The sequence below is a fragment of the Elephantulus edwardii genome, unplaced genomic scaffold (assembly GCF_000299155.1).
Source record: "Elephantulus edwardii isolate Elephantulus edwardi_28Jun2011 unplaced genomic scaffold, EleEdw1.0 scaffold00004, whole genome shotgun sequence".
Taxonomy (NCBI): Eukaryota; Metazoa; Chordata; class Mammalia; order Macroscelidea; family Macroscelididae; genus Elephantulus; species Elephantulus edwardii.
The window spans coordinates 10079685-10096167 of NW_006399754.1; the positions used below are offsets into that span (position 1 = coordinate 10079685).

Consider the following 16483-nt stretch of genomic DNA (forward strand, 5'->3'; position numbering starts at 1 on the left):
GAGATTTGAAAACAAAGACAATCCAGTTGCAATTCCATCCTTCAGATGCTGTTAAGAGAGAGAAGGTGAATTTATTAATCTTGAGTGAGTTTAGTGTTTGTTTTTTGTTTTGTTTTGTTTTTTAGTTTTGTTTTGTGTTTTTTTTAATTTTTTAAATTTGTATCTTATTATTTTGTGTGCATGTACCGTCAAATCGAATCTGACTGGTACAGGAGGAGATTGTCCCTCCTTTTTCAGCAGAGCATCTGGTGGATTTGAACTGTGTGCCTCTGGAATTGCAGTGCAGCTTCTTGCCACTAGGCCACCAGAGCTCCCCAGTGTGTGTTTGTTTTTTTTAATAACCCAGTATCTCCCAGTTTAAAAATAATCAAATTAAAGAATAGGTTAAGTACCCTTGCTACTGGGTGCCATCCAGTTGACCCAGCTCCTAGCAGGCCCTGTACAACATAGTGAAGCCATGCTGCGGCCCTGGCCTCCCAGTCATTGCTGCGTGTGAGCCCACTGAGGCAGTAACTGTGTCAGTCCTTCTTAGGATCTTCTATCAAATGGGAATTGATAACCTCTTCAACAAATAATGCTGGCAGAACTGGACTGCTACGTACAGAACGCTAAAACAGGAAGTAATAAATGTTGGAGGGGATGTGAAGAGATTGGAACTCTCACATATTGTTGGTGGGATTGTAAAATGGTACAACCACTCTGGAAGGCAGTTTGGCGTTCTCTTAAAAAGCTGAGCATAGAAATTTCATATGAACCAGCTTTTCCACTGCTTGGAATATATCCCAAGAAAATGAGAACTGAGGCACAGAGACTTGTACACCAATGTTCATAGCAGTATTATTCACCATCACAAGAACATGGAAATAGCCCAAATGTCTAACCAAAATCGAATGGGTTGAAAAACAATGGATTACTACAGAGCACGCAGGAGCAATGATTTTGTAAATTGCTACCTAACATAGGAGGGACTAACTCAGTCCCATAAGGACAAATAATGTATAAGATCCTTATTGCAGAAATGGATTACTAGTAAAAGGTGTATGAGTTGTATAGTTTGATGGGTCAGGAGGTGCGGGGAATTGGAAGAATCTGTTCTGAAAACCATTGTATTCAAATTTTTAAATAAACTAGTAAAAAACCCCAACATACTGAGGATCCATGTGTGGGAGGTGAGGAGCATAGGGGAGAGGATGCGCGGGGGGCATAATCATAGGGCTGCACAATTTGATGGATGGAGGGAGGGGTGCGTTAAGGAAATGGGAAAGATCTGGTATGAAAAACAATGTATATGGAATTTGTAAGTAAACCAGTATAAAATGATGTTGTTGTTAAATGCCAGTCAAATCGTAGGTGACTCATAGCAACCCTATAAATGAAAGACCTGAACACTAGTATAACTTTCATCCTTTCTCCAGGTTCATAGGGTTTCTGGAGGCAAGCTATTTTGGAAGTGTATGCCACTCCTGCTTCCAAGCTTGTGTTAATCAGGGAGCTCCACCAAACATTTTCCACCATGGGTGACCAATATCGCGTTTGGCATATCAGTGTCACAGTGTTCAGCATCGCAGCAACCACAAGTTACCTCTGTACAGCAAATGAACAGACCAGTGCTGTAACACCTAGAAGAATGTTTAACCAAAAACAATTAAAAGCAAGTCTGAGGGACCCAGATTAACACATTGCCACAAATGATGGCTTTAGCTGTCCTGCACATGTTTCTAAGCACGGCTGTCAATTTAAAAGTGTTTAAAATCACCCACCTTTGCCTTGGTAGCATCACTTTCTGTCCATTAAGCTAACTGAGCTCTCTCTGTGTTGTTGTTAAGTGCCGTCGAGTCATAAGCAGCTCATAGCGGCCCTATGAACGAGAGACCTGAGTATAAAATAGAAAGTTTCAAATTAAAAAAGCAAAACAAAAACTCCAGGGTAGTTGATCCTCTCCAAGTAAAACACTCGGGCATTGAAACTCGAGCTCAGAGGGAAAGGATTGGATACCCCTGGCAACTCACCTCTAGTAAGAAAGAGCGGCACTTGTTAATTAATCATGGCAAAAAATACCAGAATGTTGAAGTAATGAGTGTGCTTACATGAAGCCCTAATTAGTATCCTGTTTTAGACATCAGTAGGTTTTTTGAGGCTGTCCATAGTCTGAATTTTGCAGTAAGTATTTAGAAGATTCAAAATGTTAACTTTTTCAAAATAACTTGGTTTCTAAAATGACATACTTACACAGAAATCTTTTTCTTAATGATACTGAATAAGTGTTCTGTTCCTTTTCCCCTCAGGATAATATGGCCATTGCATGTGGATCCCGAGCTCACCTGGAGAAAGAATCAATTGCTCAGGTGAGGCTTAGCTGACCCAGCACAGCAGCGTTGCCTTTTCACGTACGTAGGACACTTGACAAGAAGCCAACATTCATTCTTGTGCTCATAGAAAGGAGGTTCCTTCCAAAAGAAAAGAATTTTATTCTTTTTGAAAAGTTCGTAAAAGAGTAACACACTGAGAAATTCTTTTTTCCTCCTTATGATTTGAAAGTTTACAAGCTAATTGGCTTTCCGTGCAACCATTCACATACATTTTGTTTTACGATAGTAACTGCATTTGCAATACCCACAGTGTAACCACCCTCTGCCCACTTCTGCCTGTGATTCTCACATCCATTAATCCCTCTTATCCTATTCCTTTTTACCTTTTGATCTTCATCTCTGGGCAAATGCCACCCTTTTGATCTTACATGGTTGGTTATTCTAAGGAGGAAGTACCAGCCTGGTGTATGGGTCACCTTATTTGTCAGCTGAAAATTGAGCCGTGGGGGTGAGTTAGTGTATTTTGTTCAAGGCTTGAAGGATGAGTAGAGACCGTAGTTTCAGGGCTTCCACCAGTAAGCCTGGCCTTTTTTCTGATTGTGAGTTGTGTCCCACCTTTTCACCCCCTCTAACTTTTACTGTGACCCCTTTTTATAGTGAACAGCAGTGGTAGCCAAGCTTCATGTAGTTCTTTTGGAAGGAATTTATTTTGTTTGTTTGTTTAGAGTGTGTAAGAAGGATATGGGTTTCCCTCTACCTTAGGATGTAAGCAGCTATTTCCTTTTTCTGAACATTACTTTTTCAATTAATTACCTCATATTTTGTTTTTCTCATATTGGCCTTTTAAAATGGTATATTTTGGGTTTCATTCAAAGTGAAAATATTTTTAACATTCTTCTTGAGAAGAAAAGCACTCTGTCTTAAGTCTTGATAACAGTTTTTAACTGCTTTTTTATAATATAAAAAAGAATCTTTGAAAATATTATAATCTTTACTTGATCATTGCTAGGAAACCTGGAATAGCTTGAAGGAAATTAAATGCTTTTTGTATTTTAAAGTGTAAGTGTAGGACATCAAACTCATTTATTTGTCCAGTATATCCTCAGTATTTTATCTACCAAACTGATAGGTGATACGTGGTCAAAATTACCTGGGGACTTTTTTGCTTGTATTCCTAGCCCTTAAAAAACATTTTGACTCACTGAAACTGACTCACAAGAGTGGAGCCAGACAACTGGCTTAATGAACACTGTCATTTGAGAATCAGTGGAAAGGGACCTCTGGTGGCCTGTTGGCCAGAAGGTGTGCTGCAATCCTGAAGGTGCGTGGTTCAAATGCACCAGATGCTCCACTGGAGAAGGAGGGGCAATCTCCTGTGCTAGTCAGATCCGATTCGATGGTACGCAACAAGAAAAAAGAAAAAAAGATTCAGTGGAGTAGAAGACTGAACTTTTCTTCAGATGCTTCTGAAATAGAATATGAAGAAATTCTAATTAATTTCCAAGGACTGGTCCCTCCTGGCCACATGCCCAAAGAGATGTGAGATCGAGTTTCACCTCTCCAAGACAGACCTCTTTGTTTCCTTGGTGGTCCATGGTATGTTCAAGACCTTTCTCCAGCTCCACCACTCAAAGGCATAGATTCTTCTTCTGTCATCCTTAGTCATTACCCGGCTCTTGGATGCACAGCAAGTAATTGCAAAGACTGTGGACTGAATCAGGCACACCTTAGTCTCTAGACTGACATCGTTACTTCTCAGTACTCAAGTTCTGATGGTCTAGTATCAAGAAGCTGTGCTGTGGTCCTGAATGCAAGCAATTGAGGCCACTAGCCGCTCTGTGGGAAAAGTATGGGCAGTCTTCTCCCATGTGATTAACTGCCTCTGAAAACCTGCCGGGGCCAGGAGGGGGTCAGTTATGGGTCACTTGGTATACAGCAATCACAACAGAAGATGTTTAGTGCACCTCTATTTTTTCATATCATCCTAAGTATAAAAATCTGTAATCCTAAAAAAAAAAATAAAATCTGGAATCCTATGGTAATTAATAACTAATTGTTTTAAAAGTTTTCCATATTTAAAAAAAAAAAAGTTTTCCATATTTAGTGGATAATTGGATGTTCTTTACTCTGTTGTAACTAGTAAGATTAATCACTATTAAAAATAATCAATACTTACATGAGATTAAATAGAAGAGTATTGAAATTTTAAATATCTAGAACTTTGTGTAAAACAAAATCTCCTTAATTGAGGTGGCAAGGAGCTGTGCTGCAATCCCGAAAGCCTGTGGTTTGAGGCCACCAACCCCTCTGCTGGAGAAGGATGGGCAGTCTTCTTCCATGAGATTAGTTGCCTCTGAAAAACACACTGGCGAGTTAACTGTGGGTCACTCCCAACTCCACAGTACATAACAACAACAATCGGAAAGATTAACCTGTTTGTTTGTTTGTTTGTTTGTTTTGAACTCTTTGGATGCTACTGGTTTTAGTTTTTCTTTTTTTGTGATACTCTCTACTTTTATGAATGTTGCCTTTAGCTTGGTTTTGAACTTTAAGTTTAAACCTTGGGATTTTGTTCTTCCAGTAATTCTGATAACTATAGTCTTTTTTGCAACTAAAATTTATATGGATCAGTGAGGCATAAATATGTAGGTAAATGTTCTTGTCTCTAGCCCTTAAAACCTGTTTCTTCCAGTGACCTGAAGTCTCCCTCTCCCAGGCACTAAGATTTTTCTTATCTGACTCAAACTCTTAAAAATCGGTACCTTTTTTTACCTAGTACTCCTACAGCCACACTTCAGGCCTCACATCTTCTTCAATATGCTTGTCCAATAAAACTGATGAAACAGTGGCATTCATGGGTTCTATTTAGTCAGTCAGCTAAGTGTTAAAATGTAGTTGTATAAAGTTGGGCCATTTACTCCTGTAACATCTACCACCTTTGAAAACCTACTGGAGGGTCAGCTGTAAGTTGGTTCTGACTCAATGGTGTATAACAACCACAGCTGGTGTTTCAGTGTCTGTTACAGGTAAACGGAAAAGTCATTTCTATTTTGTCTTTGTTTCCAGCGTTCCTACTTCCGGACTCTCCTCATGTATGGGTTCCACTTTCTGGTATGGTTCCTTTGTGTCAGAGGAATTAGGGACACACAGTGTGGGTTCAAACTGTTCACGCGAGAAGCAGCTTCCTGGACGTTTTCATCTCTGCACATTGAACGATGGTGAGTTTCTCCTTGGAATGTGGCTGATGTGTTGTGTTACACAGCAGTTCTTCCAGGCCAGGAGAGCAGCCCCGTATCCTCATAATGAATGTCCAGGTTTAAACATAACTACCACTTTAGTACACAAGCTTAATCAGCACCTTTCTGTTTTCTCTGGGTTGACTTACATGAATATTCTCACTCAACATATGATACAGATGTATGTAATTCACCTTAACCACAGATGACATAAATTGAGAGGGCTAAAACATCCTGCTTCCTTAAGCTTTTTTCCCTCATTTGAGGAAAAAATAAAAAGCTCGTAAAAAATCCAAGCAGAATAGAGTACTTGTTTTCTTCTTCCTTCCTTGTACAAGAGAGAAGTTCTTTCTCATGAGACCAGTCTTTCAGTTCCTGCATCCCTCTTAACTTCTCATCACTCTCAACACCGTCAGTTGACTGAACTCCATCCTCCAGCTCTTCAGGAGAAAGATGGGCGTCTCTCCCTCTTGGATTTATCCTTGGAAATCCAGTGAAGACTCAGCTCTGGGTGGGTTTTGCCTTGACAGTGTTGACGTGAGTCAGTATCAGACGCAGATAGAAACCTTTGAGTCCGCCCTGGCGTTCCCCTAGCCCATCTGCATGTCCAGTCTATAACCAAAACCTTCTGATTTCGTTTTCTCTCCCTTTCCACCTCCACCATCACCAGGGCTCATCATTTTTTTGGCTTCAGCGTCAGGAATCTTTTCAAAACTTGGCAGCAATAAATCGTCTTTACTTTTTGATATCCTGTAGTGCCCTCACTGAGCCATGGGGCCTCTTTCTGTAGAATTGTCGCCACTACCTATGCCTTCACATGTGGACTGTCCCTTCTTGCATGTCCAGCTCCTAGAGGCCATGTTAGCCTTCAGATCTCTGGGGCACCTGCCCTCCTACTCCACACGAGATCAGGGCCACCGCTTTCTTTGTTTTTTCAGTTCCCGCCTTCCCAGCACCTGCTACATGTGTAGTTGGGGGTTTTTCACCCATGTAGTTCTTTCTCCTTTACAATGTAAGTTCCATGAGAGCCAGGGTTTCATCTAATATCTTCCTATCTTAACAGAGTGCCTGACACACAGAAATTACTCCCTAAATAATGTTGAAAACTTTATGCCTAATGCTAATCGTGGATTCTATGTGGATCCTGTTTATGGTGGGTATCTGGCATAATTAGTTCAGTGTGTTGTGCAAACTAAACCCATTTTCAGCACGTTTACTGGGATTCCTGATGGCCCCTGTGTGTCAGAGTAGAACTGTGCATCATAGGGTTTTCTGTGGCCAATTTTCAGAATTCTGTCACCAGACTTTATTCCGAAGTGCTGCTAGGTGGAATCGAACTGCCAACCTTTTGGCTAGTAGCCAGACATTAACCATTTGAACCATCAAGGGACCCATATCACCAACCTTAAATGCCAGGAAGTAACACAATATAAATTGTATCTTTATGCTTCATCTTTGATCACCAATTCAAGATTCTCTAAGGAAATTCTTTTTCTTTAGTGGGTGAGCATATTTTACAGTTCTTGTATCAATGTAGATTTATTATTCCCTGTATAGCTTTCAAGTGATCACCAAAATAGGCCGCCTCTGTACTTTCTTTCCAGGAGAAATGCCTATGCCTTTGGGATGTCACTTTCTCATAAATCTGTCTTTACTTTTTACCTTCTAAAAAAAAAGTATTACCAAAACAAACTAAACTCACTGCCATCAAGTTGATTCTGAAGCTGTAGTTATTTACCAAAGGAGACTGTCCATCTTCCTGCCCCAGAGCAGCTGGTGGATTTGAACTGCCAGTCGTTCAGTCAGGAGCTTGATACATCATGCACGAGCCACATTTTATCAAATGCACTAGGAGTGAAGTGCTTTATAAACTTACTGCCCGTGTAACTGTTAGCATTATTAGTATTTTACATGTTAAAAATATATTACACTAAAATTGGAATTAAATTTTAGATACAGTGAGAGCTAGTGAAAATAGTCTATGGTTGCATGTCTTTTTTTTTTTTAATTTTCTATTTTATTATTTTTGTGTGAGTGTACCGTCAAATCAGATTTGACTGGTACAGGACGAGATTGTCCCTCCTTCCTCGGCAGAGCATCTGGTGGATTCGAACCGTGCGCTTCTGGGATTGTAGTTGCAGCTCCTTGCCACTGGGCCACCAGAGCTCCCGGTTGCATGTCTTAACTTTGCAATGTGGCAATGTTTTTACTACTCGAAATTGTATTGACACCAGGTGCATATTTAGCCACCAGTGTTATTTTTTCTTGAGCTCATGTGTCTTAAGCTCTGGACTGTCTTGAACACTTGCATTTTTGATGATTAGTATCAGTAGTTTCTTTTTTTTTCAGTAGTTTCTAAATCAGCATTTGTAATCCTACTGCTTCATGTCCTAGAATATGTTCTATACAATAGCACACGGCATTTAAATGGTGTACAACAAGCAGAGAGGTTAGTGGTTTGAATCCAGCAGCTGCTCTGCAGAACCAAGGTGGACAGTTTCCTTCCTTAAAGATTAACAGCCTCAGAAACTTGCCATCTGTCAGGTTGTCAGAATCAATTCAACAGCAGTGGGTTTGGTTTTCCAGTTTTATTTTTGTACATGTGTTTGCAAAGATGATTTGTCTCTTGGAAAACAGTTCATTTACACGCCCAAGCAGATTTTTCCAAGAAATAATAATTTCAGAATTAAATTATTTGCTATTATTGTTGTGTACCATGGAGTCGGAACCAACCTGTATCTGATCCTCCAGCGGGTTTTCAAAGGCAGTAAAACGCGTAGGAGAACACTGCCCAGGTTTCTCCCGCAGAGAAGCTGGTAGACGTGAACCATGTGCCTTCAGGTTGGAAATGCATATCCTTACCATTAGGCCGCCAAAGCTCCCTTTTCATCAGGAAGTATTTAAGATATTTTTTTATCAAATATTTTTGGTTCAGATTCATTGTTTATGGGGTCGCTATGAGTCTTAGTCAACTTGACAGCACCTAACAGTATTTTAAAAATTTACTATTAATTTGCTATTGAAAGTAAGACTTATGTTTCTTTTACCTGAAGAATCCCTGATAGTTCTTTGCTATTTCTTAATGATGTTGTGCTCAAACTCCCTGTACAGAGTAGAAATGATCTTTCTGTGTTTAGACACATTCAGTTATCTGTCACTGTCATCATTTTCTTAGAAATAGGTTATCTGCTCCTCTCTTCCTGCTTGTTCTATGACTTGCTGCATAATTCCTGTCTCTTATGAATCTCCTTTTTCCTCTGTGCACACCCCTGTGTTAGTAGAACAAATACTTCATTAGCTTTTCATAAAGAAAATTAAAATCTTCTTTGAGACTTTCATGTCAAAAAATGCCTTTATTGTACCCTTACACGTGTTTAACAACTGGGCCAAGAATCATAGGTTTGAAATTCTGTTTTCTCGGGATTTTTGAAAGCATTTTTCCTTGGCATTCCGTGTTTCTGTGGAGAACTCCAGTTCTGTGAAGAAATGAGTCCTGTGTCTTTGTGGGTGTCCTGCTGCTTCCATCCACCTCTGGAGAACTTTTCTTTGCAGTGTTTAGTTCTGATCATGACCCTGCGCCTCACTGTGCCTCCTTTCCGTGCATTCTGTCGAGTCCTCAAGTCCACGGTCTGAACTTGGAAGTTTTAGTTGCCCTTTTAGTTGTCAGGTAGACCTTGTGAATGTGGCAGCTGTCGTCCTTCAGCTGTGAGGAGCCTTTGCGTCGTTTATCTGACCATCCCTCTTCCTCCTTGTCTCTGCGCTCTATAGTCAAGTGTGGAACCTCATTGATCTTGTACCTTTTACCTTTCTCCCCTCTTTCTCTTTTGAGATTTCCTTAGTTTAGTCTTCCAGTTGGCCTGAATTTATATCTGAACTAACAAAACTTCAATTTCTACTAATGGAAATTTTTTTCTGTTCAAGTATTCTCTTTCCACGAGCCTCCTGTCCATGTTTCATTACAACAGTGTCTGCTACGAGTTCTCTGAGCATGTCCTTTAAAACACTGACGTTTTCTTCTTGTGATGCAACATTTGTATTTCCTCCGATTCTGCCCTTTTGGTTTGTTTTTAGCAATAGTAGACATTTGCTCAGATACCTCTAGTACAACACTGCAAAGTCTTTGGAGGCTGTCCTGAGGCTAGGCCTCTGACTTGTAGTGTTCATTAGCCTAGCTGCCCCAGCTTCTTGAGAAGCTCACCTGTCAGCTTTTGGAGATCTCCTGGACTGGTCATTTCCACCACCGCAGGATGCATCAGTGACAGTCACTTGCACTACAGCAGGATTCGTCAGTGAAGAATGTTGTCATTGAGTGCCATGGAGTTGACCATGACCCACAGCGACCCTGTGAACAGTGGATCTGAACCTTACCCTGTCCTGTGCCATCCTCCACGTCCTTCACTTACATTCATTGATACAGTCACTGTGTTGATCCATCTTGTTGAGGGTCTTGCTTTCTTTTGATGGCCCTCCATCTTTCCCAGTGTGATGTCTTTTTTCAGTGACTGATCCTTCCTAACAACATTCCCTAAGTATGTGAGACAGAGTGTCACCATCATTGCCTGTAAGGAGCACCTTGGCTGCACTTTGTCCAGAGAGACTTATTTGTTCTCTTGGAGGTCCGTGGGACAGTGCTCTTCTTGAACACCACTGCTCACAGCATCAGTTCTCCATGTCCAGCTTTCAGATGCACAAGTCATTGACAATACCATGGCTTGGACCAGGCACACCTTCTTCTTAAACTAACGTCATTGCTCTTTGTCACTCTGGAGAGGTCCTTGACAGCAGACGTCCCCAAAGCAATTCACTTCTGTTTGATTTCTCTGGGGCAATGGCAGGAGGTCCTCTGGAGGTATCCCTTACAGCAGACGTCCCCAAAGCAACTTGTCTTTTGATTTCTTGACTGCTGGTGTCAAGGATGTTAATTGTGGATTCAAACAAGAATAAATTATTTTCATCTTCTGTCTTTTCTCCATTTATGATGATGTTGCCTCTGGGCCCAGTGGTGGAGATTTTTGTTTTCTTGGTATTGTGATGTAAATCCATATTGAAGGGTATGGTATTTGATTTTTCTATAGAAAGCTTTTTTCTTTTTTTTTAGATTGTGGCATCAGCATAATGCATATTGTTGATGATTCTACCTCTGTCTGTTGCTACATTCTTCTTGTAGCCCAGCTTCTTGAGTGATTCGGTTAGCATACAGAGTGAATAGGTCCAGAGAAAAGATACAGTGCAGGACTGGAGGCATAAATTGCCTGGCAGCTTTTACAGGAAGTCTCACGGTCCTGCAGAAGAGGCGCACACGTGTGACTGTGTTCAGCATGGTGTGCTCACTCTTAACTCCTCCTGGAACCCTTATGTCCAAAGTCACTTTATTTTTTTGGTCAACCTCTTAACTTCTGAGGAGAATCTCATGGGATGGAAGAAGGAATCTTTGGGGGCAGTTGCACCACCAGCATCTAGGCTTGTCTACTGCTTTGTTCACTCTCTTGAGCTCTCACTTGGACAGCTCCTTCCAACTGAAAAAAGCAAAAGGGAAATGGTTCTATCATAAGAGTAAGAAAAAGCACTAAGTCTTAAAAAAAAAATAATAATCTTATATTATCCCAAAGTCCCAAACTCAAATTTTCTGAAATCAGAAAAATCAAGTGTGAACTATAGTCATTTTTATTTTCTCTGAATGTTTTAAAAGCTAGCTCTAGGAATTTAAACTTGTCTCTCTGAATCAAAGGCAAAAGCAAAATATTGAAAGATTTCAGAATTTTAACAAATGTGAAGAAGGTTTAGCAGTTACTTAATGTCGATAATGGAAGCAACTGGCCAAAGAAATTTTGTAGAGAAACTTCTGAGTCAGAATTCAAAGAATCTAGAGAAAGTAGATTTAAGGTAAGCTCGTCTACTAGCTAAAGAAAAGGTTTACGGAAAAGATCTTTTGTAAATAGAAGAAAGGATAAACTTGGAATTAATGATATACCTAATTATATATCTTATATACATACACGTATCTCAGTTTACCTAGAGCATATTCCAGGCCATTCTAAAGTAGCTTTCTACTTAAAATAGCTCCTCAATACTAATTTTATACAAGGCAGCCTGGAGACTAAGACAGGAAAGACATAGCCTCAGGAATGTTTTTATAAAACAAAGCATCATCCATTTGCATTAGAAGAGAGGAACCGTGCACAGAAGTGATCATACCGTCCCCTCTGAGAGCTGTGGGATCCTGTTCCATCAGCTCTGAGTCAGTTGAAAATATTATACACTGTGTACCCGGAGCTGGAAAAAGCTGATGTTGAAAACAATCAATCTTGAAACTTTCCGAGGTTCCATTTTCCCTTTGTGCCCAAGAGACTGTTTCCACCTCTAAGAGCATCTGAGAAGTGATGGAGACACCATGTCATTTAAATGTTTGTACAGTGAGATTCTGCTAAATTATCTTGTTTGCCTTGAAACTTCTGCACCACTCAGCTTTTAAATATTTGACTTTATGTGAATCTGACCTTCAGTCTTCGAGTATAAGCTTTACATCTGCCATGTAAGCATCAAGTCTTGCCAGGCTAGAGATTCAATTACACTCTACTTGTCTTTTTTAAAAAAATAAATATCAATACGTTTTCTATTCCAGGGCATTTGATGTAGAACTGCTTTACATAGCACAGTTCTTTAAAATTCCAATAGCAGAAGTTGCTGTCAACTGGACTGAAATTGAAGGTATGTTGTTTCTGTACACCTGATCTTAAATCAGACAGGGTGAGAGACTTCGGACAATTTACCCAGTGAAACCACCCGGCTTTCATCTGCTCCTGCTCCCTCGGACCTCCTGTGCGGGCCGACTCAGCTGTGTTGACGTCGAGAGCCAGTCCCACAAGGGTCAGCCCAGCCCAGCCCACTGCCCTCAAGTCCATACTGACTCAGTGACACTGTATGACAGACTTCACGTGCCCATACGGTTTCCCAGGCTCCCGTCCTGCTTCTGCAGATTGGCGGCTCACTCACCACCATCGAGTCACTTCTGATCCGCCGTGACCCTCTGCAGAGTTTCCAGTGCTGTAAACGGCAATAGGAGGACACAGTCCATCATCTCCCTGGGAGAAGCTGGTGGGTTTGAATAGCCAGAGACTCTGCCTTTGTGTTAGCAGTGAACCTCACTCTGGACTGTGCTACCAGCGGTTTGTTGTTGTTCTGTGCCTTCGAGTCATCTGAAACCCATAGCTCTGAAGCCTGCCTTGCCCTGAGCCAGTCTCACTAATTCTGACACACCCACCCCCATTACCCCAGGTACTGAATCAATCCATCTCATCCAGGGTCTTTATATCCTGTGTTGTCCCTCCACCCTTCTGAGCATGATGTCCTTCTACACGGACTGGTCTCTCCAGGCTACGTGCCCAAGTATATGAGACAGAGCTTTAAAATCCTAACCTCCAAGAAGAAACTATGGCTAGTGGATTCAAACTGGCAACCTTTCACTTAGCAAATAGGTGCTTAACCACTGCACCACCAGTTCTCCTTTTGTGGGCAAAAAACCCCGGGCAAAAAAAAAGTTGTTGCCCATCTTTCTCCTGGGGAGAAGTTACTGAATTTGAACCACGTTTCTTCATGTTGGCAGCTCAGTTCCTTACCATTAAGCCACCAGAGCTCCCTTCACCACTCATTGGCGTAGTATTGTTTATTTTGTTTTCTTGCTGTGTGCCGTTGAATCAGATCCAACTGGCACAGGAGGAGATTGCCCCTCCTCCAGCGCAGCATCTGGTGGATTCAAACTGAGCATCTTTGGGATTGCAGCACAGCTTCTTGCCACTAGGCCACCAGAGTTCCCCAGCACAGTACTGTTTAATCACTCAGTGGGTATATTTAGTGCCTATAAATCATTATGAAGAGCTGAATAAGGAATTATAATTGTTTTGCTCCAAATGACCACAGTCTGTTCAGAGTCATTTTTTAGCTTCTATCTGTATCTGTAGATAAATCCAAAAATATAAAAATCTCTAATTTGAAATCTGCCCTAACTCTTAATATTTCCTTTTCAGAAAAGCTTAAGGCATTTCTGGATGGATAGATTAAAATGTATCTCCATTTTCTCATCTGCTTACTGTAGACTGAAGCTAAATTGACTCCAGTGTGAGGACAATTCACAGATTTTCAAACTAAACCTCTCCCCTCCTGTGAATAAGACCCACACACTGTGAGTCATGGCTGGAGAAGCCAGTGCTCTCTGTAAATGGATATGTTTAGGGGCAGAAAATGGTAAGAACTAGCCTAAAGCTTATACCAACGGAGTGGTCTAGAACAGACTGAACCTCGTGGAGCCTTGCTGAGCCAAAACTGAGCAAAAGGAGCTGAATAATCGCGACAGTTGGGCTGTTAAGGCAGAAGGAGCTGAGGAAAGGCTCAAGGGCTGTCCAGAGTTGCAGTGATCAGCTGTAGCCTTTGGTTTCTTATCCCTCATAGATGCTCTGGGGAGCTGAAATGCAGAGAAGCAGAAAATGATTACATGTTTATGTGATTTGCTTATTTGTATTTCAGAGACAGTCGCAAGTTGTAGGTACTTCAGTTTCCTTATTTGTGAAACGAAGATACTATTTCCCTCTGGTTAATAATAAAGAACAAGTTTGGAAACCACAAGGTACTTTGGTGGAACTATTTTCAGAAGAAGAAACCTCAGTGAGGAGTCATTTCTGACTCATTGAACTGCCCCCTGGGGTTTCCAAGTTGTAATCTTTACAACAGTAATTGTGACCCATCTTCCATTGAGTCACCAATGGGTTCCAAACCTCTGATCTCTTGATTACCAGCCACTGCTGCTCCACCACCACTCCTCACAAAGAGAGCAGCTAGTTAAATTCACAGCAAGACCTCAGTTCTGTTATCTGTGATGCTGTGTTTTATATGCAATTATTATTTCCAGTAACCAGCCTTCACTGAATAGTTTTTTGTTTTTTTGTTTTTGTTTTTTTTAATTTTGTGTGCGTGTACCGTCAAATCAGATCTGACTGGTACAGGAGGATATTGCGCCTCCTTCTCCGGCAGAGCGTCTGGTGGATTCGAACCGTGTTCCTCTGGGATTGCAGTTCAGTTTCTTGCCACTAGGCCACCAGAGCTCCCCCACTGAATAGTTTTTGTATTAAGCATTTCTAGAATCCTCAACCACATACAGTCCTTCCTTCCCTGTTAAAAGAGCCCTGGTAGCCTAGTGCATAACATACCAGGCTGCCGACTTGAAGGTAGGTAGTTGAAATCCAGCAGCCATTGCAGGGGAGAAAGCTGGGCAGTCTCTTCCCTCAAAGATGTACAGCCACAAAAAACTCACGAGGGTCCTCGGGGGCAGTCAGCTCAGGGGCAGTGGGCTCTCACTGTATGACAGCCTTTCGAAATTTTTAGTTTAAATCCTCCCATGTTTCCTTTCACTTCAGAAGACATTGTTTGTCTTTTTTAGGGGGGAAAAACCCCCGCCCTGATTTTAGTTTTAAAATTTTTCCATTTTATCTGTGTGTTAAATAGGATTAAAGGATGACTAGAGATTCACTCAAGTTGTGTATATTGACTTCTGAAATCCATTGTTACGTGGATATATTTCCCACAGATGTTCATTTAAGTTAATTTCTTTTTCATTATTTTTACAGGTTCTAAATTAGTTCCATTTTGGAGCTGGCTACAGATGGGCAAAGACCTCCTTTTTATACGACTTCGTTATTTGACTGGGGCCTGGAGGCTTGAGAAGACTAGAAAAAAGAATTAGCTTATTTACTGCCTTTGATTATATTCTTACACATTATTGTCTCATTTCATGTGAAATTAAAATTTTGATTAAAGCTGGAATTCTATTGCTGTTGTCTGCCTTTTTACAGTTTCAAAGAATAAATGGCCATTGAAGAAATTTTTTCCATCATTTCTAGACAAAAACGGAATATTCCTTGGAGACAGAAGAACAGACAAATCTGTCTTGGAGGAAGTGTAACCAAGGGGCTCATTAGAGGCAAGGATGGTGAGGCCGCGTCTCACCTACACGGGCGTGTTGTCAGGTGGTCTAGCTCTCCGAGAAAGAGCTGCTGGGAAAGGTGGAGGGTTGGGGAGGGAGCCTCCTTATGAGGTGGGCGGACACCAGCAATGAGCTTAAAAGTAGGGAGAGGACAGTACAGGATAGGCAGGGTTTAGTCAGAGGCTCATAGGGTCACTGGGAGTCTTCGTCTACTCAAAGGCACTTAACAACAAAAAGACAAAATAATACTTTTTTTAAAGTGTCTATCAAAAGTCTCGCCTGACATACTTTGGACATGTTGTAAGGAGAGACAGGTCTTTAGAGAGGGACATCATGCTGGGCAGAGTGGAGGGACAGCGCAGGAGGGGAAGACCCTCTATGAGGTAGATTGATTCAGTGACTGGGGTAATCGGGGTGGGTGTGTCAGAAGCAATGAGATTGGCACAGGATAGAACAGGGTTTAGGGCTGATGTACATAGGGTCGCTTATGAGTCGCAAACGACTCGACGGCACATAACAACATCAAAAGTCAGATATTTTTGCTTTAGTTTTTTGCTTTGATTCTGAGAAATAGAATTTTCAGGCAGAAGCAATTAACTTTAATGAACTTTGGATAAGACAAAATTACATTCACAGATTTCAGAGTAAAATTTGGCATATGTAAAAATACATACAAATTTATCGGTATTCAAGAAATCCATAATCCAAGCCTTAAAACTCTAGGAAATTACATTAAAGGTAAAAATACAGAGTTGTTCACAAGTTATGCAAAGTCTTGTTTTCTTGTAAAGCATGATTTCTCTCCTGAATGTTGTTTATTGTTGTATTTGGCCCCTGACCTCATAGGTAAGGGTTTCTCCAGTTGTACTGACTGGTTAATATGTCACTACAGCTCTCATACAGGTGCAGGAAACTGTACCAAACCACGAACCAGCGCCACTACAGGTGTGTTGGTTGGTCCTGAC

At 41.1% G+C, this 16483-nt stretch overlaps 1 protein-coding gene across 2 annotated transcripts in view; it reads left to right on the forward strand.

Annotated features, from left to right (window-relative positions):
• Window positions 1-15418, forward strand: part of ALG5 (ALG5, dolichyl-phosphate beta-glucosyltransferase) — a 43738-nt gene extending 28320 nt beyond the window's left edge. The window contains exons 7-10 of one of the 2 annotated variants that reach the window (XM_006879548.1): window positions 2286-2345; window positions 5376-5527; window positions 12168-12253; window positions 15163-15359. In XM_006879548.1, coding sequence (XP_006879610.1) covers window positions 2286-2345; window positions 5376-5527; window positions 12168-12253; window positions 15163-15278 — 414 coding nt within the window. In that variant the 3' untranslated portion in view covers window positions 15279-15359. Of the gene's footprint in view, window positions 1-2285; window positions 2346-5375; window positions 5528-12167; window positions 12254-15162 lie in introns of both variants that reach the window. The other variant, XM_006879549.1, reaches the window with a different exon arrangement.
• Window positions 15419-16483: the final 1065 nt, after the last annotated feature.